This window comes from Astatotilapia calliptera, chromosome 17 (genome assembly GCF_964374335.1).
Source record: "Astatotilapia calliptera chromosome 17, fAstCal68.1, whole genome shotgun sequence".
Lineage (NCBI taxonomy): Eukaryota > Metazoa > Chordata > Actinopteri > Cichliformes > Cichlidae > Astatotilapia > Astatotilapia calliptera.
This window is the reverse complement of record NC_137438.1, coordinates 3,865,546-3,888,532: the sequence shown is the minus strand read 5'-3', so window position 1 is coordinate 3,888,532 and position 22,987 is coordinate 3,865,546. Positions and strand designations below refer to the sequence as shown.

Sequence of the window (22,987 nt, the reverse complement as noted above, 5' to 3'; positions counted from 1 at the left end):
AAATATGACATATCAGCTAAAACCGGCAATACAAACAAGTTTTCCTATGTTTGTTATTTATTTATTCATTCAAATTCATTTTCTGTTTTGCAAAAAGTGGCTTTCTTCACCTGGCTAAATTACTGTGGAAACTTATTGCTGAACACGTACCCTGGTTGGGAGCAAATTATTTTCCAGATTTCAGTTTCAAATCAGTCAGAAGTGCCACGTTACCACTGACTGTTGTATTTACAGTGCACTTTAAAGAAATTATAGAGAATGTATAATGGCCACATAAAGTTATTAAGCCGTACCTTACTAAAACCAGTGAATGAACCGGGCATTGTCATAGGAATGTGCATCTATTAATTTGTTGACACAGAAAATGTATAAATGTTGTTGTACTTGATTCTAACATGACTAAAACACAGAACACACATTTATGGGACTGTAACATTTAAGAATGCGTGTTTAGCACTAAAATGTTTTTCACATTGATCTGCCAACAAATTAAAGCAATTGCAGCATCTGCTTTATTAGGCTGAGGAACAGTAACATTTATGTCAAAATGTATGGATTTTAAAGTTTCAGAGCTGTAATACATACACACTCAAATCTGTCTTCTCTGCAGCTCTAACCTTTGTGTTATCTGCAACAGTGTTGCATTTTAATGTTTTCACACATGGATATAGCAGTAATTCATTTCCTATACACAACCTTCCTTTCAATTAAAGTAACACTGTTTCCATGCATGAAAAGGAGCAGGAAGAAGAATAAATTCTTATTGACACCTGCCCCTATCTGTGATAGTACAAGTAGGCACTTACAACCAAAAATACACTCTGACACTATGTTAATGTTAATATTCTTCTTTGTGTATTTTTAATCAGCCATTTTATTATCATCCTTTCATAATGCGTCTGGAGCAGGCAGGATTCATGGGGATCATTTCATGTGGAACAGTGGTTACATGACAGAATGATCATTTTTATGTGAGCGAGCACAGAGTCTGAAATAGGAAACCCTGCTTAAGGGAAAAACTTAATAACCGCTGTCCTAACACTTGCTATCTGCAACCTGGGTTTTAGGTTTTGTCAAGCCAGCTAACTGTCACGGTACTGGTCTGCAACCCAGTATTTGTGTTTCAAACTCAGTAATTATATTATTTGATTATTGTTGTTCATAGTTTTGGTTTTCTTTAGCTCTTAGTGATTATAGTCCTTTCCCTCTTAGTAGTTATCTTAGCATGTGTGTAAGTTTTCCCGTGTTACTGCTTTCAGTGTTCCACGTTTCCAGTTTCTTAGTGTTTTAGTTCTAACTTTTGTTCTCGTTCTCGTTTAGTTTAGCAACTTTGGGTTCAGTGCCTTGCCCAAGGATTCTTGTGCAACCTTCCAATTAGTAGAGTTGCTCCAATGAGCTACAGCCACCAGTCAGCTGTTAGAAATGCCAATACCAATAGATTGTCAAATAATACAGTCCACCAATTCATTCTCTTTCACTTATACTTATCAGGGTGAAGGAGCGTCTGGGTTGCCAAATTGTTGCAGGGCTAATACAGAAAACCGCTCGCACTCACATTCACCAGGCAATTTAGAATCACCAATTATCTAACCCCACTAACTGCATGTCTTTGGACTGTGTGAGGAAGCCAGAGTACCCAGGAGATCCCACGCAAACACGGGGAGAACATGCTCCACACAGGAAGGCCTCGGCCAATAGCACCCGGCCAGATGGTGGAATCCAACTCAGGATCTTCTTGTGGTGAGGCAGTGCTAACCACTGCGCTGCCTTGCTTCCAAAACTAGTAAATCCTGCAAATAAAATAGGTTTATAATCTACAACTGGTAGCACAACTGGTGCGCACATTTCCACTGGAAAAAAAAGCAAAAAACAATAGCATTAGCATGACTCATGAATATTGCTGGACCCAAAGTTGGAAACACTGTCTCACGCTGCTGCAAGAAATTCACTAATGACTGGCAGATGACTGGCTTTAATTTTTTTGTTCACCGCCATTGTTTTTTACATTTTACACTAAGGGTTCACGAAATGTGGTCTGGTTCTTAGAAAGCACAACCACCACCAGCAGGGACACACCGGCAGCACCGGCATTACATCAGTGGAAAAGAGATATTTAGGTGGATGCACTGGCTAGCAGGAATAGAGCACACCCACCCATAAGAACACAATAACACATAGAGACAGCTACTAGTTGAGATTATTTTTCCCCTCCAAATACCATAAAGTATTAGGGACAGATCTATAATTGTGGCATTAAGGTAGCCAAGACTGACTCGTGTCTTTCCATGTCAGTTCCTATTTACACCAGTTATTTTTTCTGCAACCACACAACTGCGTTGTGCTACTCTGATTAGTGACTTCAAAGTAAATGTATACTGTAATGAATCTCAAAGGTATACTCACCATAATTTTAAATAAAGACAAACCAACCTTATTTTTTACTGGAGCTGGATAGGACAACTACTGCAAAAGAGAGAAGGTTCTGTCCAGCTCAAACCAACAATGGCTTGGAAACAAATCAGTTTATTGCATCTGGAGAATGCATTATTATATTATTGGAGAATTTGCAGCCAATACATATGGAATCCTTCACGGGGCACATCACTTTCCCATCAGTCTTTTCCAATGAGTGACAGAATGCATTTCCTTTAGCCTTTACTACAATTGCATAAAATACAATATTACAGACTTGATGTGTATTCACATTCAGCAGTAAGATCCTGTTACATGCAGTGGGATCAGTAATTTTCTATGTAGCCTGCAGCTACTAATGTATTCATGGAGACTGAGTGGTTTGCATCTTTTGGCAAATACAGAGCAGCTCACGCTTTGAAATGTGCACTGAGACACTGACATGTGGCATAAGATGTGATGAACTCACATAACCTTGCAAAAAACTCACGATTCATGCGAGCCTTCTTCAGTTTACCCGCAGATAAGCCCTAGCGCTAACCCACCACCGCTTTGATGGTATGATTGATGCAATGCTGATTTATTATACAGGAATACAAAAGTGGTGGTCTTCCCATTCGTGTCAGCAACATTCCCTGGCTGTAGCTGTGGCTAAACCATCCAAGACACGCATGCACACGTATGCCACTTCTAGTTAAGCAAGTAGGATCACACACACACGTTGAGATGACCAGAAGTGAATCCAATTACTTATCCGACAAAAAAAAAAAACAACTTGCAAGAAACAATACTGAAAGTGATGCCTGTGCTCTGCAGACTCCTAAGGTGCATGTAGTGGATTTAATTCTCTCATAGTGGCATGTTGTATCGTGCAACAGACTAATGCACCGAGGGCAGATTAGTGTTTGACCAAGCTCTGATACCTTTACATACAAAAAAAGAGAGATGGCACAACAATGCAGCTAGGGTAAAAAATGGCAAAGAGAGTGGCAAGTGCAAGATCGAAATGGAGATGTAATTGTAATTGGTACTGAACCTCCCAGCTGACACGTGATAAGAGCCTGTGATGTGGGGTAGCTGTGCCTAGAGAGAACATCATTGTGGCTTATTTTGAAGATATGGGCCTCGCAGAAACAAAAGGAGCCCTGTAAAATGCAAATTACCCCCTTAATTTCCTCGAAAGTCTACAGATCTATATGTGCGCTCGAGAGCATGCTTGGTGTGATAAATCCTGAGGGCATCGCAGTGAATGTGGTGAATTCTGGAACTGGTGCATATTCATAATAAGAAAAAGAGAGGAAAGATGTTTTGTATGTGGATGTAGAAAGAGTCCAATAAGTATGACCTTTACCATTGCCTTTTACTCCACAGATCATTCCTTTAATTGACGAAGAGGCTTTTTATGTGACTGCTACACACTTCTGGCAAAAGTCTATCTTCATCTCACTGCAGTTAGCGTGTAATGCGCCTGCTTCAGCACTTGCCTTGCCACTACAAGATCATTAAACTGCCATGCCATTCATCATTTCTGATTCACTCCTTGGGTGGAGCAAAAAAAAAAAAATGGTATGATACATACCAAAGTCTCCCCTCTCTGTGCTTAATACGCACCCATTTCAATGTCAAGCTCAGCTTAAAATGAGATGGGAGATGAATGGGCCTGATGTAAATAAGAACCAAGTGTGGATATTTCTCCTTACCTTGTGCTCAGCCTGCCATGCTCAGACTAATGGGTTATCAATCTTATAGCAAATGACATAAAAATGTAGATTCACACCATTTGTGTGGTGTGCAGTGGCGGCGTTTCATATTAACGCATTAGCATGAGTCAGGGCTGAAAAAGGCCCATTTGGCCCACTGTTACACTTATATCAAGAGGAGAAGTAGATGTGGACTCTGTTATCTCACCCTTTCCAGCTTCAATCTTCAAGCCCCATTTTCATTTTTTTCTTTCATTGCAATCATTGAACTGCAGCCTGTTTTTGCCACATTGCTGCTGTTTTAGGCATCAACGTTAAGAGCGTGCTTTCAGCCCTGCCAATCAGAAGAAATGTAAGGCAACAGTCACGCCTGTTGTCAGGACTCTTTAACAGAAGTAATATACAGTCCCGATTAAAAGTTTAAGACCACTTGAAAAATAGCAAAAAAAAATCATAGTTTGCTAGTTTCCAAGTAAAGCTTCAACAAGAAGAAATGGGAGTCAGACAAAACATTTTTTGAGCATGCAGTTTATTGAAAACAACACTTAAACTGGAACAGGTTGAAACTGAAACTTTTGATCGAGACTGTATTAACATCTAACTCAGTCTCAGCTCAGCTGGTTTCATTTTCTGGATATTTGCCAGAAAAATGATGGAGACAGCTTTTAATAGCAGCAAAAAGTACATCATATAGCAAGGACCAGTAGTTTACAAGTTTTAGGACACTAAAACCACTGTGCCGCTGCTCAGGTGTGCCGTGAGAAATAATCAGGTGTGCCGTGGAAGATTATCTGGTTCCACTTGATTAGTATTCTAAGTGGTCGGCATGAGAAACGGGCAGAAAAATTACATTCTCTTCCACTTTTTCTATATTCTTGTGTGTTCAACGGGAAAGTATTGATTGCTGCATCCAATCACACAGCACAATGTAGGCATTGTGAAAAAAGTAGTGATAATTTGTATGTATATTACATATAAGTGATTGAACATGATCACTACCGCTTATCACGTCCAATATGGCGGAGAGCAACGAGCACATGACGTCACAAGCAAAACCTCTACAGTGGCAGCAGCTGACTCACAAAGGAGTGAGGTACACTAGTGTCGGCCTAAAGTCAAACAACATGTTTGTACTCAACTGCTCCATGTTGACAATGTGTAGCATTGTGAGAGACTCAAATGGAAACGCACACTGTGCTAACTTTCTCTGAACCTCCAAAAGTCAAAATGGAGACATACTGAATGAGGCAATAAAAGATCTGTCAAGTGCCAACAAGGTACCTGTGTACTTGTACAAATGTGGGTTACTGGATCAGCTGTGAGACAGGTTGGTATTATCGAACAGACTAGACACTCGACTAGAGGCTCTATCTATTAGGCAATCCATTCTTCAAAATGTCTTACTGTGTGAATCCAAGGTCACTTCAGGGTAAATTCAGCCAATCCTGTCATTTTATTCATTATACTTTCATAATAGGACTGATGAAAAATTGGCTTCTTGATCATTTTCATATAAGAACCATGTCTGCGCTCTACTTCACCTTAAGCATTCATATTACATGTTCTAACTGGCCAGAAACTTTAAATTAGGAATCAGCTCCCCAAAAATTCCACTAGTTTTAATCCAGTTAGAAGGGCTGGCAATGTCCTTTCTTTTTTTTATCTTCTTACAATGCCAATTGTAGGAGCATTTAAAGCTCTTCTTGATGCAAAAATGTTGCACAATATAATGTATGTTAAATAAGCTCCTATAAAACAGAACATTTTTTCCACACTTCAGCACCCACAAACATCACAGATTGAACCTTCAGTTGATGTCCCACACACACAGTTCTGCAATTTCACGTCTATTATAAGCCGAAATGTCTGCAAATTGCCCTTACTTCTACAATACTAACACCATTTTTCACACAGATTAGTCCCCGCCCCCCAATCTAAATTTCTAACCTGTGTTCTGACCACTGCACCAAAAAGTCAAAGAAGGATGTCCAGCTGACAGTCACGTTACAGCTACAACCTCAGAAGTCAAAGTTTTTTTCAGTCAAGACCTGACGTTCAATTCAATTCAGTTTTATTTCTATAGTGTCAACTCACAGCCACAGTTAACTCAAGGCGTTTATATTGTAAGGTAAAGTCTGAAGAGTTTTAGGGCAAAAAAATCAGACAACCCTGTGTAGGCAATCAATCGGCATCAATCGGGAAGGAATAAGAAGGTATCAGATAAAGATGATTTGCTTCTTTTTTTTGTTCAGCTGATCTCCAGGCTTTTCAAAAATTTGGATCTCCTTTTGTCACACCAGGGCTCCCATAAAATTAGCCCACGGGCTAAAGACAAACCATTGGATTCTAGATAAGGCCTTCGGTTCCTTGATTCCTTTATATATAAAAGTATAATATTGATGACCATTACTGTGGACATATACACACAACAACCTTCCAATCCTTCACTGGAGAATTTATCCACAGCTCATAGCTGCAGAGACACAAACCTACATCTCTCACGAGAAGTTCATCCAGTATCCTCAAAGAGCAGCTCCACAGGCCGTCAGTGCCACGAGGCTCTCTGCCTTGAACAGTCAGTGGTGACAAATAATCTCTCTCCTACCCTACCTCTGCTTTTTGTCTCTTATTATTCCCTATTCCCCATGCCTTCCTCCTCTCTACAAAACAGTAAAAGCAGCAGTTTGTTTTTTGCTCTTTCTCATCTCTGTGTTTTGATTACACGCCACTTTAGTCTTTTCTCCTCCTCTTTTCAACAGTCTTTAATTCTTGAGTCTTTGCTATTGTCAAATGTGCTTTGCAGTGGATTTACTTTGAGCATCCGCAAGTAGTTTCTACACAGAAAAGACTCATGAGTTAACCCAGATTCACTGTAACTCAGATGACAACTGCATGACAGGGAAGAAGGAAACTCGGAAACTGATTAGTCAGTTTTCAAGAAGAAAAAAATCTCAATCCCAAAGTAAAATCTGATGACATACCTTCAGGTACTTCTTAAGGTCCAATTAATCACATGAGTCTCCGTCCAAAAATGACAATGGAGCTAATCGATGCTGATGGGAGAGCATGTCCCTGCTCTCTATCAGGGGCCTTTAAACCCCCATCTGCCGCGGTTAGACCTAATTTAATCTGACACTTTAAATGAAATATCTTAAGCCGTCATTGATCTTGGTGAAACGCTACCCTCGTGATCCCACACAGACACAACCCAAGGGCACAAAAAAGAAGTTGTAAAATGAAAGCTTTGACATGAAAGAGAAGGAAGAGATGAGGGAAGGGAAATGAGGAAAGATCGAAGGAGACGGGAGAAGGGAAGGAAAGCTATTACTTCTATGCGGCAGGAAGCATACTTAGAGAAAGAAAGCTAAAAAAGAGTGAAGAAGAAAAGATTAAAATATGATGAAAGTCGTGCAGGAAGCTGGAATTAGCTGATGATAAGAGTGACAGTCATAATGGAGAGCTGAACAGAAGGACCAAAGCAGGAGACAGGGGTTGAGTCCCCAGGGTTCACTGCTGCCCCTAACACACAGCATCAATGAACCAAACCAGCCCGACATGTTCCTGTTCCACATCTCAGCACCTCAAACCACCCTGGTGCTCATCTCCTTCTCATTTTAAACATGCACTTAAAATGCAGACACAGATGTAAAACGCATGGCTTCATTCCACCGGAGAACATATAAAATTATTATTACTTTTTTTGTGGTCCCAGCACCATGTGAGCTTCAAACCTTTGTCTCTTTTAACTCATTTTACAGAAACCATTTTTCCAAATATTAAAAGTTCTCTAAACAGGAATGATGTACACTAAATTTCCAGATTCTGAATCTGGCCAGATATCTAAACTTGGTTTTCAGTACTCTGACCAACTGGATGGAAACATTTCAGTCATCAAAAAATGGTCTTGAGGTTCAATATCCATCCTTATTACTTGGACAGAAACACCTGGAAGTGGTTTGGTTAGAGAGTGGATTCATTGCAAACAGAAAGCAGAAAACTAACCAAAAATGTCAGAGACGAAAAGACAAAAGGCAGCGCAAGAGGCAAACACAACTCAGTTCAACGAGCAGCTCCAGTGATGTTTATAGCCAAGACCACATCTAAATGGGGTTGAGACAAAGACAGAAACCAGAGCAAATAAAATCTGATACAAAACCAACAAAGCCACTAAAAAGAGTTTGTGTCTTTCCAAATGTAAAAACATGGTATTGCTGTGTTGTGTTATTGTGTTCCAACAAGGAGAAATTTACCAAACATGGTTAAATAATCAAATGGAGTCATGTTAGTTACTTGGATAAAAGTTTGGATCCAGCGTGAATGAATGGAGTAATGCCCATCAGCGGTTTTCAGAATCATTCAAAAGGAAATGATACTTCTAGGTTTAAGCTTCCACTGCATGACAGCACACGACAGATAGCGATGAGCGCATATACTGAGTTTCAGCAGTTATCTGATTACCTCATTAAACAAGCTGTGTTCCAGTTATTTATTTGCTGGTTTCAACTTCCTCCCTTCTCTTTGTCAAAAAGAAGAAGCTGTTTTCAGCTGCTCCCTTATTCACAGAGATCACCACAGGAGGTACCCCTGCATGTTTGATTTGGCAGATCTCTTACACCAGATGCCCTTCTTGATACAACCCCAAATGGATTGGTGGCTCCTCCTGGCATCAAACCAGAGATCTTTTACATGTCAGGCAAATGTGTAGACCACTAACTATATGCTGCTTTTCTTTCTCATACAAAGCAAAAAGGCTAAAAAAGAGTGGTACAGTGGTTAGTACTGCTGCCTCACAGCAAGCAAGTGCCTGGGTTCAAATATAAAATTATTATATTTGAACCCAGTGTAGAGTTATGATGTTGTGACGGTGAGGATTCTCTCTGGGTACTTCTTGACAGACTGGTGACCCGTCCAGGGTGTACCCTGCATCTTGCCCTATGGCATCTGGTATAGGGACCAGCCCCCATCCTGTATTATAGGGGAGGGGTGCTGTCCATTGTCTAAATGGATAACAATTATTGCTTGTAGTGACCATTCCAAATAACCAAAAGGACAGATATTCCCAAACACCACTGGCCTTTGGCAACCAGAGTCTGTGGGCTCTTCTTTAGAGCAGGATTCACCAGAGTTAAGGATTTCTCTTGAGCTAATAAAAACGCTTACTTATGCAGCCCCATTCACCCTACCAGACTCTATCTAGCCCCAACATGACTGCAGCGTCCTGACACGACCTCACGCCTGCCTACTGAGTTGATAGTGAACAAGACGCAGACAAATCTGTCTGCTAAGGTTATTAGTATTCCCAAGGGAAGAAATCCTTACCCCTCTCAATTCTGCAGCTTCTGGTTGAACGAGGGGGGGGGGGGGTTTAAAGGCCATCAGCGGGCTCACAGCCAGTTCAGGCCTCACAGCGCTCCTGTGGGATGCGGATACCAGATGCCGCAGCATCTCACTTGTTACACAATCAAGGAAATAATTGGTGCGTCTGACTTGGGTGTGTAATTCAATTAGGGCAATAAAGAAGCTGTTATTATTCGCTGGAACAAACACAGAGTCTCGCATGGCAAGAGGTGCGGTTTATGGTAACACATGAAATGTAGATGATTAGGGAGTTCATCCATGGACAGCTTTTAGGAAAAACTGGACTTAACAAAGCTTAAACAATGATAATAAATCAGTTTTAGTTTACTGTCACTTTGTGAACACTTTAGTGTCTGTGTCATCATTCTGCTGCTATACAAGTATCTTGGATTTTCTATATTTATATACTATCCACTTTAGGATTTACTATGATTGCTATAGATTTTCTTCATAAGAGAAAAAAATGCCCCAATTGGTTTCTTATCAGGCGACTCTTTACAGCCTTGCACAGACAAAAATCAATGCTGCAACCTAGTGAATCTGTTCAGCAATCTATTATTAAAAATGTTCCAGGAATTCATGAGTCCAGGCTGTGAGGGATACTAAACAGATTAGGATGAGTCCAAATTCCCGTCTGCGTCTCATGAAAGCAAACATCATGGCTCCTCCTAAAGTGAGGTTTCGATAACGTGAACGACAAAACCTAGAGCATCTTGAGCTGACAGACATCTTGCAGACATCATAAAAGGAAAAGGACAAAAGTCCAAGAGCGCATGTCTGCAGCTGCTTCACATAAAGTTTGTCACTGCCCCCCCCCCCCCCCCCCCCCCCCCCCGCGAAAAAACCCCTGAATGATTCCTTGTGGAAGGTAAAGATCCCGTGGCTCAGCTGGCACCAGCTCTTCAGCAGCTCTTTGATGGTGATGAAACTGATTTGAATGCCAGCGGATGGCATGAATCCGAGGAATACTGTTCAAATCGAAAGTTATATTAAGCTAACCAAAGGAAAATAGGCTATCCATGCTTGCCTCATGATCATCGCCAAATGCACGCAGTTTGAGCAACATCTGCTCCGTCTGTCATGATGCTTTCAACCATCGCTGCTTGATCATTACTCCCCGAACTGCTACATCAACCTCGCCTTGTTGATCTTCCAGCACCTTGCAAAAGTGTTTCATGTATTTACACCCATGGCAGACACACTCATTTAGAAGCAGGTGCAGTCAGGAACGATCCACACTGTGCATCATCTTTTGTTCATTCCCACAAGCCACACATTCCCACGCCCAACAACCCAGCAACACATCACCAAGTCGTAAAATGAGGCGTTTCTCTTTCAAACTGATTGCAAATTGTCTTACCTGATGCAGCTACTAAAGAACGGAGGTTTCCTTTTTTTTTAATCGCAGCTCTTCAATCACACGAGAAAACCAAGACGGCTTTTAAGAAGAGGAAACTGCTGATTTGGATCTCCTAGAGGATGTTTCTGGAGAGGACAGATCGGTTCCCAGCTCGGGTGTCTGCGGGAGAAAAAATGCTCTGTTCAGACTGAGAGAAGGCAGCAGGCTGCACACCTCTGAGCGCCAAGCCCGTTTAAGCGCTCAATGGGTGGGTGTAGCTGCTAAGAGGGACACGAGGTGGCGGTGTTGCACCCCAAATGGCAGTCTGTAGTCGCCTGTGGAGGTGGCTCTTTCTGCAACCTACTGTGGCATCTGTGAACCAGCAACAAGGGATATGAAATGTAGTCTGCCATGCAAAAAGGACTTTTATTGCAGAATCAACAGGTTGCATGTTGCTTATATGAAGTGATGCAAATCTCAAGCACAACTAACCTTATTAAATTTGTGTTTTACTTTCTATTGTGATCACAAAAGACCTAAGGAGGGAGATGTTTGTGTTACAAATGTCTCTGAGAGTACAGTATTTTATTTTACCATCATTATTTCTTAAACCTTCATTTTCTTCAGTTTGAGAGAAGGCGTTAACTAAAATTCCATTTTTAGACAGAGTTGTGTGTGAGTTGTAGGTAAGGTTCAAATGTTGATACAGGTAACCATGGCTATAATCACAGCCACACAAAAGGTATTTGTGGTGATATTCTTGTCAACAAATCATTGAGTTGATAGCTCACTGTCACTGTTATTATTTCTCCTTAGAGCCGGGCGATCGTGGCTCAAGAGTTGGGAGTTTGCCTTGTAATCGGAAGGTTGCCGGTTCGAGCCCCGGCTTGGACAGTCTCGGTCGTTGTGTCCTTGGGCAAGACACTTCACCCGTTGCCTACTGGTGGTGGTCAGAGGGCCCGGTGGCGCCAGTGTCCGGCAGCCTCGCCTCTGTCAGTGCGCCCCAGGGTGGCTGTGGCTACAATGTAGCTGCCATCACGTGTGTGTGAATGGGTGGATGACTGGATATGTAAAGCGCTTTGAGGTCCTTAGGGACTAGTAAAGCGCTATACAAATACAGGCCATTTACCATCCCTACCTTACTTTCCTTCCTCAATGAAATTGTTGTTGCTTTTTACACCAACACATATATTTATCATTAATGTCTTCCAGGAGGGTTAGAACACGTACAAACATGCTGGTATTGGTGGCTTGTACAAGTTGTCTTGGAACTGGTTGTGAAACCACAGGTGAAGGAGTTGAGGGTGGTGGTAGCTGAACAAATGGATGAGTGACGTTCTGGTGGGGAGTTTCACTTGAATGTCTATTCTCCATTGCTGATGGTGATGAGGTCTCTGGCTGTTCTGCAGCGTTGTCCCAGTCCTCATCCGAGCTTAACTGGATCATCCATCCATCCATCCATTCATTCGCTTCCGCTTATCCTTTTCAGGGTCGCGGGGGGCGCTGGAGCCTATCCCAGCTGTCATAGGGCGAAAGGCGGGGTACACCCTGGACAGGTCGCCAGTCTGTCGCAGGGCTAACACACAAGGACAGACAACCATTCACACTCACATTCACACCTAGTGACAATTTGGATTAATCAATTAACCTATCCCCACAAGCTGCATGTCTTTCTAGTTAGAGAAATTTAAGAGGCTTATCCCTCAAAACTGTAAATACAAAAAAGTTGCACAAAATAGTTTCCCACCACAGGAAATTTATTTTGAGTGTCTTCATAGTTTTATTTTTGAAATACACCAATTTTTATATACTGCAGGAAAAACGAAAATAAATACTATACTGAAAGTTTGCAAAAAAGCAGCATATGCATCAAAATAAACTATTTCCAGCAGTGCAATATGAGTCCTAAGCATCCCAGAAACGACACCGAAAGTCATAAAGTCAAAGATAACTTTTAAAAACACCAGTATAAGCTCATGAGGCCCTGATGGTAAAAAAAAAAAAAAAAACTACATTTCCGCGAAAATGACATTACTTCTTTTATTTTATCTATTTTATTTTCAAAAACAGCAACTTTTGTGGAGCTCACCTTCCACTACTTCATTGCACTGAGGAGAGACTGTAGCATTCAACTGTGGATCCTCTGAGTCTCCTTAATGTCTTCCAGGAGGGTTAGAACACGTACAAACATGCTGGTATTGGTGGCTTGTACAAGTTGTCTTGGAACTGGTTGTGAAACCACAGGTGAAGGAGTTGAGGGTGGTGGTGCTGGAGCCAATCCCAGCTGTCATAGGGCGAGAGGCGGGGTACACCCTGGACAGGTCGCCAGTCTGTCGCAGGGCTAACACACAAGGACAGACAACCATTCATACTCACATTCACACCTAGTGGCAATTTGGATTATCCAATTAACCTATCCCCACAAGCTGCATGTCTTTGGACAGTGGGAGGAAGCCGGAGTACCCGGAGGGAACCCACGCAGACACGGGGAGAACATGCAAACTCCACACAGAAAGACCCCGGCCTGATGGTGGAATTGAACTCAGGACCTTCTTGCTGTGCGGCAACAGTGCTAACCACCGTGCCACCGTGCTGCCCTGGATCACTGGCCTTAAAATGAAAACAAATATTAAAAAACCCCACAAACAATTTAGTTACTGGTTAGTCCTACAAACTAAAAACATTAATGTACAGTCCGGCATCAAAAGGAGTCTAAAACTGATTTTTAAAAGTCAAAAAGTTACAAAGTGCTATTTTAAGATCATATCTAAATCTGGTGAGCAGCAATGGTCTGCTAAAGATACTGTCAGCTTGTTTTTGTTTTTCTTATAATCACCACAATAAATTGTTGCTTTTAAGGCGTTTTTAAGACACATAATTACCTCCTTTTCCGCTTCCCTTTTCCCAATCTGCTTCCAGAATCTGACTCAGTCTGCAGATCAGAGGTTGCTTCAGACCTCCGCAGTTTCACCCTGGGATTTTCATAGTTTTCTGTAAATTTTTGACATACATCAACAAAATGTTGTTAGTGAAGTTACAGGGAAATTTTTTGTTCTGTCTTTAATGACAGAATATTTGGTAGCAATAAACAAAAATGCTTCTTACCAGCTTTCCCCAAGATGCGAACTCTGTACTGTGACCAGTTTGCATCTGGAGTAACTCCATCCTTATTGATATTGACTCTCCCTGGTGGCCAGAAACAAGAATCTTCCGCTGGTCCTGTAAACCACTTGCAAGGAATTATGGATGCACCTCCACCATCCAGAAAATCAACAACTGCAAATGGTAGCATGCTGGTGAGAAAGCAAAAAGAAGCCAACTAGTACAGCAGTGGCAATGCCACATATCCAGACTTCAGTGGCAAAAGCACCATTTTCTGTTTTAATTCATCAAGTAATACAAGATTCATTTGTTTAGACAGATTTGAAACAAAGTAAATTCCAAGGCATGTTGAGTCCAATGGATAGCTGAAAAAGGCATTACAGTTTTCAAAGACCTGACACAGTGCTTTGACAACTTGGCAATCCTGTAAAATGTTTGCCACAATAAGAATTGTTCCCCCTACATTGAAACAGTTATCTCCCATTGTAGATAACAGCAATGTTATGTTTCTCCATACTGCCTCCTGTTGCTGCCGTTACGGAGAGTTCCAGCAGGTGTCGCTGTGGTTCTCTCTAGATGTGATGTGTACTTCCGGTTACGAGTGTACGGACGTTCATGTTGGCTGCTAATAAACGCCTGGCATACAGTTACAGCGGACTGGTTATTATAAGCAAAACCTACATGGTGTCAGAAGTGGGATATCTTAGAAATCCTGCACAGTCGAAGAAGAAAAGCGGAGCCGGTAAGGACGACGAAAAAAGCAATCACCGCACAACATGGCGGACGGATTCCGGCGCCCAGATCCTCTCATCTTTGACGGCAACGTCGCTGAAAACTGGCGTAAGTTCGAGCGCGAATATGACATCTTTATCGCCGCTGCCCACAGTGACAAAAATGCTAAGACTAAGCCCTATATACTCCTCAATCTGGCGGGACCAGAGGCCATTGAAAGGGAGCGATCATTCACGTATGCCCCCGCAGTCATATCAGCTGAAGGCATAGTAGAAGTCGCCGCGGAATCGAGGGAAGACCCCGCATGTCTAAAGGGAAAGTTCAGGGAGATCTGCAACCCAGAGACCAATGTCATAATGGAGAGGCATAACTTTAACAAAAGACAACAGAAACCCGATGAAACCATTGAAGCATACGTGAGCACGTTAAAGAACATGGCCAGAACCTGCAGCTTTGGTGCACTACAAGACGAGTTAATCAGAGACAGATTAGTATGTGGTATAACCAGTGACAGCGTCAGACGTTCCCTTCTTAAAGAGACGGAACTCACTCTTGCCAAGGCGGTGCGTATATGCCAAATAAGCGAGCTCACAGATCAACATAGCAAAGCCCTCTCTACACCAAAGCATATTACATCTGCTAGTGTGGACACTGTACAGATTAAACATGGCAAGTTCAAAAGGAAAATAAATAAACCTCTAACGAACATTCAAAATTGCAGAAACTGTGGCGGTTCGCATCCAGCCAAAAGGGAGCAATGTCCTGCTTTCGGACAACAGTGTCACGTCTGCAAAAAATATAATCATTACAAAAAACAATGCAGATCAGCAAAACCACATCACAGAGGCAAGCAAGTGAACCAAATTTCAGAGGATGCTGACCCAGACAGTGATGGGACATTTTGCATTGAGCACCTAACAATGGAGGGTGAGAACAATCACAACAAAGAAGGATACTGCACAGTCAAAGTTTTTGATAAGGCTCTCAAACTAAAAGTAGACACTGGGGCAAAATGTAACGTAATCTCACTAGACACTTACAGAAAGATCGGCAACAACGAAACCCTACTCAAGTCACAAAAACAGGTAAATCTTGTTGCTTTCGGAGGCACGAAGATCAAGACCACAGGCACAGTTACTCTCAAGTGTAAGCTAGCTGGACAGTTATATGACCTGCAATTCCAAGTTGTAAAACACGATGTGCAACCCATCATCGGATTAAAGGACAGCGTGCGAATGAAACTGGTTAGTTTCAGCAAGGAAGTCTACCAGGTTGACACAGATCAGGATGAGACACTGGCGCAGAAAGTGTTTCATGAATACACAGACCTGTTTAAAGATGAAGTCAGTAACTTACCTATAACTTACTCAATGAAACTCACTCCAAACGTGTCACCTGTCGTCAACCCTCCAAGACGCGTTCCTGTTCCTATGGAGAAAAGAGTTAAAGAGGAACTTCAAAGAATGCAGGCCCTGGGAGTAATTGAACCAGTGGAGGAGCCCACGGAATGGGTATCTAACATGGTCGCAATGGTTTGAAATAGATAAACTTGAAAACCTAACATCTGCCTCAGTCATTAACAAACTCAAACACCACTTCTCAGTACATGGGATACCACAGAAACTGTACTCAGACAATGGCACCCAGTTTACCAGCCAGACCTTTCGGGAGTTTGCCACACACTGGGAGTTCATACACGTCACAAGCAGCCCTGAGTTCCCTCAGTCAAATGGACTCAGTGAAAGAGCTGTCCGGAGTGCTAAAAGACTCCTTGAAACATCAAAAAGAGATGGAACTGATTTCTATTTGAACCTGTTACATCTACGCAACACGCCACGAGACAACATTCTTGGCTCACCAGCACAGAGGCTGCTATCAAGACGAACGTGGTCAACCCTTCCCGTGTGCAAAAAACTGCTAACACCAACAGCAAAAGTGACAACCACTATCAAAACTCAACTCACAAAAAAGCGTAAAACTCAAAAACAGCACTACGACAAGTCCAGCAAGCTGCTCAGTCCATTAACACCAAACGAGGTGGTGAGACTACAAACACAGAGAGGACATGACAAGATTGGAGTTGTAAGTAGAGTGTGTGCTGAACCTCGCTCATATGTCGTTGAGTCGGGTGGAAAAGAATACAGGCGCAACAGACAACATCTTCTGCCTGTGAGCGAGCCTCAACCCGAAAAGCTCGCTACAACACAAGATGAACTGGACTCATCTCGACGAGCGGATGAAACTGAACCTAATAAAACACAAACCAACAAACATGAAACAGTTCAAGTTCAACTCGACCCACCACAACATGGCACACAACAGTCAGAACAGGTGATAACACCCACAAAATGCCAAGTACGCTCTGATGACAACTTGTACCGAACCAATTCTGGTAGAGTGTCTAAACCGAATAGTAAATACGTGGATTAAAAGCACACTTGTGCTGTATTTTCTGTTTTGAAATGTGTTTTATCTCGTGTTATGTTGTTGCATACTTGTCGCAGTTATGACAATGATTACTGTGAATTTCATTTGATATTTGAAGCCTCATTTTGTGTAATCCATAACCTGATAAGTTCTTCCATCACTGTGGTGTTGTTTGATTTGGGTTTGCCTGAAAAGTGCAAAATTAAGAAGAAGAAAAAAAAAACTGAAAAGGGGGATGTAGATAACAGCAATGTTATGTTTGTCCATACTGTCTCCTGTTGCTGCCGTTACGGAGAGTTCCAGCAGGTGTCGCTGTGGTTCTCTCTAGATGTGATGTGTACTTCCGGTTACGAGTGTACGGACGTTCATGTTGGCTGCTAATAAACGCCTGGCATACAGTTACAGCGGACTGGTTATTATAAGCAAAACCTACACCCATGGAGCAAGAAACACATGTCTGTCCATCAGTGTATTTTCTGTACTGCTTAAAAGTTCCAAGATCACTTGTTATTGGTCCAGACTTATGAAGCCGTTTAAGAGGAGCGGGAACAGACATCCTCTCTTTTCTTCTGAATACTTTGCGTCTCATAGACGCGCTTGACAATTTGTTCCACAGGTTTATGAGGCCTCCGCACAATCTTTTTCAGTTTACCCAGGAAGGTTTCAAATGGGAAGCAGGAAATACTGTTGATGGGAGTTACACATGTCACACTGAGCGTTTCACTTCCTAATCGTTCTCGTCTTCGTTCTCTTCTGCCTTCAACAACTTTCATCGTCGCTCAGTCCCGTCCCTCGGGACAGTTGCATACATCATGCCGCCTCTTCAGGTGCAAGCGGCGTCCACAACTAAAGCTCCATGCAAGATCCTACACTGAAAAGTGATCCGCCTCATTCTCAGGAATCAGCTTTTTAAGAAACCAACGTGGCCCAGTTCAAAATTTTGTCTTAAACAAAACTCATCATCTCGTCTGCGATATGAGTTCATCACGGTTTTTTGCTGACATATCATCTGTTCTGGAATGAAATTAATGCCTCTGTAGTAAATAAAATAAAATAATATCTGGCTTCTAGCATCTGTTATTTAAGGAATGTATAAAAATAAGACATCTTCTGCTCAGTCTAAAAACCCAACTATGACAGAAATCTGTTTGTGTGGTACACCTCACCTTTTTAGGGGTCGGCTTTTTGTCTTTCACCTTGACATCGGCAAATGTTCAAAAACCTGCCCTAACAGCTAAAACTCTGCTGCTTTACAATACCTAAAACAATACTAGGATAGATCTGAAAATATAAAGTGTATTATCCCCCAAAGAAAGGTCTAAAAGAATGTTTAAATATGAACTTTATAGTAAACAGGATCTGATGCACCAACTCTTTCTTCAAGAACTCAGCAAACTGGCCACACCGAGTGTGAACCGTGGGTTTACTTCTTGTCATGCTTCCCTTTTAGAGCTGAACCACGTGCACCCCCCTCCAGAATACTGTGTCTCTATGGGATGCACTTGGATGGAGGAGTAAGGTAAATAGCTGCCAAGGAGGACAGTAACAGAACACTGCTGTAATAACACGCAGACACTCATAAATGTGCTGTGCTGTTTTATGTACAGGAAAAACAAAGAGGTCCATCCACGTTCTCTACCAACGCTCCACCTCACACCATCGCCTCTTTTCTCTTCCCTAAAGAACACAGAGCCTTCTTGTCCTTTTTGGTTTTATGTGTCGTGGGTGAGGATGACGTCGATGACACGGACGTCGTGGACGATGGCGGGGAGCGAGGCGAAGGGGACGCAGTGGTGGGGCTGTTGCACAGTGAGGCGGGGGCCGACTGAGAGCCTGGCTGCGGGTAGTTCTCGTCTGCTTCCTCCATGTGGATGATGGCAGAAACGGAGGAAGGGCGGCGCTTGGAACGGACGCTGCCTGTAGGCGGGCTGGGGCTGGAGGGCTCGCTCAGAGGCCGGTGGACGGCAATGGCACTACGGAGGCAGTTGAGCCACTGCTGCTTGTGGAAGACGTCGTTGACCTGCAGAGTGTGTGACTGTGCCTGGCTCGGGTCTTGGGAACGTACCCGGAAAATGTTCTTGGCTGCAGAGAAAGCAGAGAGCGTCATTAGGAACGGGGGCAAAGTGCTGCTCAGGCTACTAGCGGACACTTTCTGGGACGAGCCTTACCTTTGTCTGCATTGCTGAAGGCTCCTCTGAAAAAGCCGCCCATTCTGACATCGCCATCTTGCAGGTCCTCCAGCACCAGATCCTGCACTGCGATTGGCTGCCGGTACACCTGGAAGCACTGGCGCTCGTTCCTGGTGACGGGGCGGGTCAGGATCAGCAGGTCGGTGAACAGGAACACGTGCAGCTTCTGAAAGAATTTCCAGGAAAAACAGAAACTTTCAAACCAGAGCATCATCTGAGCACATAGCCCGCCTCATGTGGGACGGCAGCCTCGTGTTAACATGCAAAGAGAAGCACCGAAGGACGACTTGGAAGTGTGCGCTGTGCTCACCGTGCCGCTCTTGTTGCGCAGCTCCCCGTGACACAGAAGACTCTTGCACCGTTCGATGCGAGCGTCCCTCTGCCTGTCGTCCAGATACTCCAGCTTGTCGATGTAGTACTGGCACTCGGACTCCCCTTTCTTCTTGTTGATGTCAGACAAAACTCCCTGGATGACAGTGATCTGAACACACAAGCAGCCTAATTATTACATGGGAGAGGCACTATGATGGATCAGTGTGTTGAACCAGTTTGTCTCCTGGACTTACAGCTTCCTGCAGGCTGGCAGCATCGGGGTGTTCTGCTGGAGTGTGTCTCAGGATTTCCTTGAGCAGTAGGGGGTACTTGACCAGGCGGGATCTGGGAATGTCCAGGAAGCTCCACAGGTCCAGTTTCCGACTAAAAGGTGACTCGAGGCACCGCTGCAGGAAGTCCTGCACACGTGGGTCTTGCTTCTTCTGGTCCAGCAGCGCCTTGGCTGCCAGCTGGTTACTGCAGTAGTCTTTGTAGGCATTGAGCCTGGGCAGCTGCAAAGGAAGGAGGGACTCTTTATCTAACTGCTAATTCAAAATACGGTTTTACTAGCGTAAAAGCTTTTGATGGCTCAAAAAGTCAAAGACACTTACCCAGCTAATAACAATTTGCCCAATCTGGCCCACGGTCCTGTCTGGCCCCGTGGCTTTGGAGAGCTGCGCCAGAAGGTCCTCGTGCAGTGGGATGTAGGCATCCAAGTTGCCGAAAATGTGAGTAAGCTCCTCCTCTGACATGATGGACAGCTTCAGCATCGGGTCGTGGTACGCCTGTGGATGGAGCAAAGTGATCAGTAATATCTGGGCAGAGCTTTGGGAGCGGCTACTAAAAATATCTTGGTCAACAGTTTTAGGGGTACAAAAAAAAAAAAGACAGAGGAACAATCCCTGTCTTTTTATAGCTCCTGGCTGTGCTGCATTCAAAGCCTGCCAGACTGATTTAATCTGTTTGCTTTATATGTACTCCCGCTGCCTCAGAGCTTTTAAAATGACAAACCTTGCATGCAAGCTGCAGGTCCTCAATCAGATGCTGTTCTCCACGAAACAGCTCAAATATGGCCTGAGGAATGGGAGAAGGCACAGACAGATGTTTTTTTAGTAAACATGTAAATCAGGTTGTCATTACATCGTAGCCTAAACCATAGTGAGCTTAGCCAAGATGGCTGAATGGCTTCTAGTCCAATTTAAACCATTTGACACAAAGACATGTGAACTAGTCTAGCAAGCATGTAGAATTCATCCCTGTCTGGACTCCTGGACTCACCTCTTGCCGCTTGATCTCTTTGGTGGAGAAAGTTCCTTTCTGGTGGATGTCTAATGTCTCGGACCATAAGGTGCTGTTCCTCCTTTTAGGTGGTGTGGGGGCCGCTGCCTTGCTGCAAGGCTTCTGGGGCATGCCTGGCAACTTGCCATCGCCCCAGAAAGAGGCCTTCAGAAAGAAAGAACACCACATGTCAGACATGTTGAAAGGGATGTCCCTGTCCCCCCAATGCGCTGTGTTTCCATTGGATGCCGTGAGCGCTTACCTTGATGGTTTGGGCGAAGCGCCGGAAGACCCCATTCTTTACCGGAGAAATGAGGTTGGCTAGCGACGTCACCCTGCCGAGAGAACGGACGTGCTTGTTGCTGGGTTCCTGCAGAAGGAGGCAAAAACAGAAGGGGAGGTTAGTCATGCAGTTATTCTATCATAACACTATGACTTCATTTCCAGCAGCTCTGGTCAAACATTTACAGAGTAAAGTTTCAGCCATCTCACCTCTAACTCCTTGTTGGCCTGGTTCTGGCAGTCTGTCACTTGCAGAGTCCGTTTGATAGGCACCAAGCTACCCACTTCATCGTAAGCCACCATATCTTTCAGTAGAAACACAGTATCCTTTTAATCCTCACGAGTTGGCTTCAAGTAATCCACACCAGAGAGAAAAAAGGTGGCAGAAAATCAAGAGTTATAAGCACGTAAAAAGACGGAACAGATACACCTTCCCCCTGTTTGGCTTTTTCTGGCATGGGGCTCCCTCATCACTCTGCCTCACACTGACAAACCATTTGTTACATTCTTCTACATTTAGTTCAGATTTCTGATTTTACTTTTAAATCCAAAGTTAACTGAATAGTAGAAAATATGTCCAAGAGAGACACGATCTGTGCAGCAGGGCTCATTAATTACACTGTTCTGCACATACATTAGCTGAATAACTGATGGATACTCTGAGGCATTGTTTCTTTTTACCAAATTCATCAGGATAAGGGCCAGAGGCAGGAAACAGGTTGATTTTTTCATCTTGTCCCATCAGTCTTGAGCTCCTTACCTTCAGTCGTCTACAGGACAGAGGCTCTTATCATGTGAAGACAGTTTGGTGAAGGGCTGAAAGACTAAAACAGTAACTTACTATGATAAAGATTTATGATTCTACTGCACAGAGAGAGAATGACAGTAAAAAGATAAAACATTGGTATCCATGTTATTTTAAATATCAACCATTGCTCCTAACTGACAGAAACCATGACAACCAACACAGTTCTCAGTGCTAATGGAAACATTAACCCTTTAAGACTTACCATAGAACCAAGTCTGCCAGAGCTTATATTCTATTTTTACATGCTGTGGAGCCATTTTTGGGAGCATTTCAAGTTGCTATACATCAAAACAACCATTATAGCCCAGATTTTAATAATATGTCTGCATTAAGTGAATAATAATTACATAAATTGCAAAAAAGTGCAATAAACTCCCAAAAATTTGAAAATCGTTTTTGCTTTTTTAACATATATTTCTAGTTAGAGAAATTTAAGAGGCTTATCCCTCAAAACTGTAAATACAAAAAAGTTGCACAAAATAGTTTCCCACCACAGGAAATTTATTTTGAGTGTCTTCATAGTTTTATTTTTGAAATACACCAATTTTTATATACTGCAGGAAAAACGAAAATAAATACTATACTGAAAGTTTGCAAAAAAGCAGCATATGCATCAAAATAAACTATTTCCAGCAGTGCAGTATGAGTCCTAAGCATCCCAGAAACGACACCGAAAGTCATAAAGTCAAAGATAACTTTTAAAAACACCAGTATAAGCTCATGAGGCCCTGATGGTAAAAAAAAAAACAAAAACTACATTTCCGCGAAAATGACATCACTTCTTTTATTTTATCTATTTTATTTTCAAAAACAGCAACTTTTGTGGAGCTCACCTTCCACTACTTCATTGCACTGAGGAGAGACTGTAGCATTCGACTGTGGATCCTCTGAGTCTCCTTAATGTCTTCCAGGAGGGTTAGAACACGTACAAACATGCTGGTATTGGTGGCTTGTACAAGTTGTCTTGGAACTGGTTGTGAAACCACAGGTGAAGGAGTTGAGGGTGGTGGTGCTGGAGCCAATCCCAGCTGTCATAGGGCGAGAGGCG

The 22,987-nt window shown here is 42.9% G+C and overlaps 1 protein-coding gene and 1 long non-coding RNA gene across 3 annotated transcripts; both read right to left on the bottom strand.

Moving 5' to 3' along the window:
- Positions 1 to 13,078: 13,078 nt before the first annotated feature.
- LOC145421267 (uncharacterized) lies at positions 13,079 to 15,031 on the bottom strand. Its single transcript, XR_013902599.1, has 2 exons — positions 13,915 to 15,031; positions 13,079 to 13,800 (listed from the first exon to the last, which is right to left on the bottom strand). It is a non-coding gene; the product is annotated as an uncharacterized LOC145421267 (long non-coding RNA).
- A 3,622-nt stretch (positions 15,032 to 18,653) lies between these two features.
- Positions 18,654 to 22,048, bottom strand: LOC113009332 (neuroepithelial cell-transforming gene 1 protein-like). Of its 2 annotated transcripts, none has more exons than XM_026147561.2 (10): positions 21,892 to 22,048; positions 21,342 to 21,479; positions 21,112 to 21,219; positions 20,850 to 21,014; positions 20,583 to 20,645; positions 20,183 to 20,356; positions 19,826 to 20,083; positions 19,570 to 19,740; positions 19,239 to 19,425; positions 18,654 to 19,152 (listed from the first exon to the last, which is right to left on the bottom strand). In XM_026147561.2, exons 2-10 carry the CDS (start codon positions 21,432 to 21,434, stop codon positions 18,722 to 18,724), a joined length of 1,650 nt encoding a protein of 549 aa, XP_026003346.2. In that variant the 5' UTR covers positions 21,435 to 21,479; positions 21,892 to 22,048; the 3' UTR covers positions 18,654 to 18,721. The 2 variants fall into 2 exon arrangements, with proteins under 2 accessions (XP_026003346.2, XP_026003349.2); XM_026147564.2 differs by lacking the exon at positions 21,892 to 22,048 and adding an exon at positions 21,813 to 21,831.
- Positions 22,049 to 22,987: the final 939 nt, after the last annotated feature.

Excerpts from the sequence above, each read along its gene's own strand:
- LOC113009332 (XM_026147561.2), bottom strand. The coding sequence starts at position 21,434 with ATGGTGGCTTACGATGAAGTGGGTAGCTTGGTGCCTATCAAACGGACT. Across the intron at positions 21,015-21,111 it reads GCTTCGCCCAAACCATCAAG|GCCTCTTTCTGGGGCGATGG; the intron begins GTAAGCGCTCAC and ends TTCTTTCTGAAG. Across the intron at positions 19,741-19,825 it reads CTGCCAGCCTGCAGGAAGCT|ATCACTGTCATCCAGGGAGT; the intron begins GTAAGTCCAGGA and ends TTGTGTGTTCAG.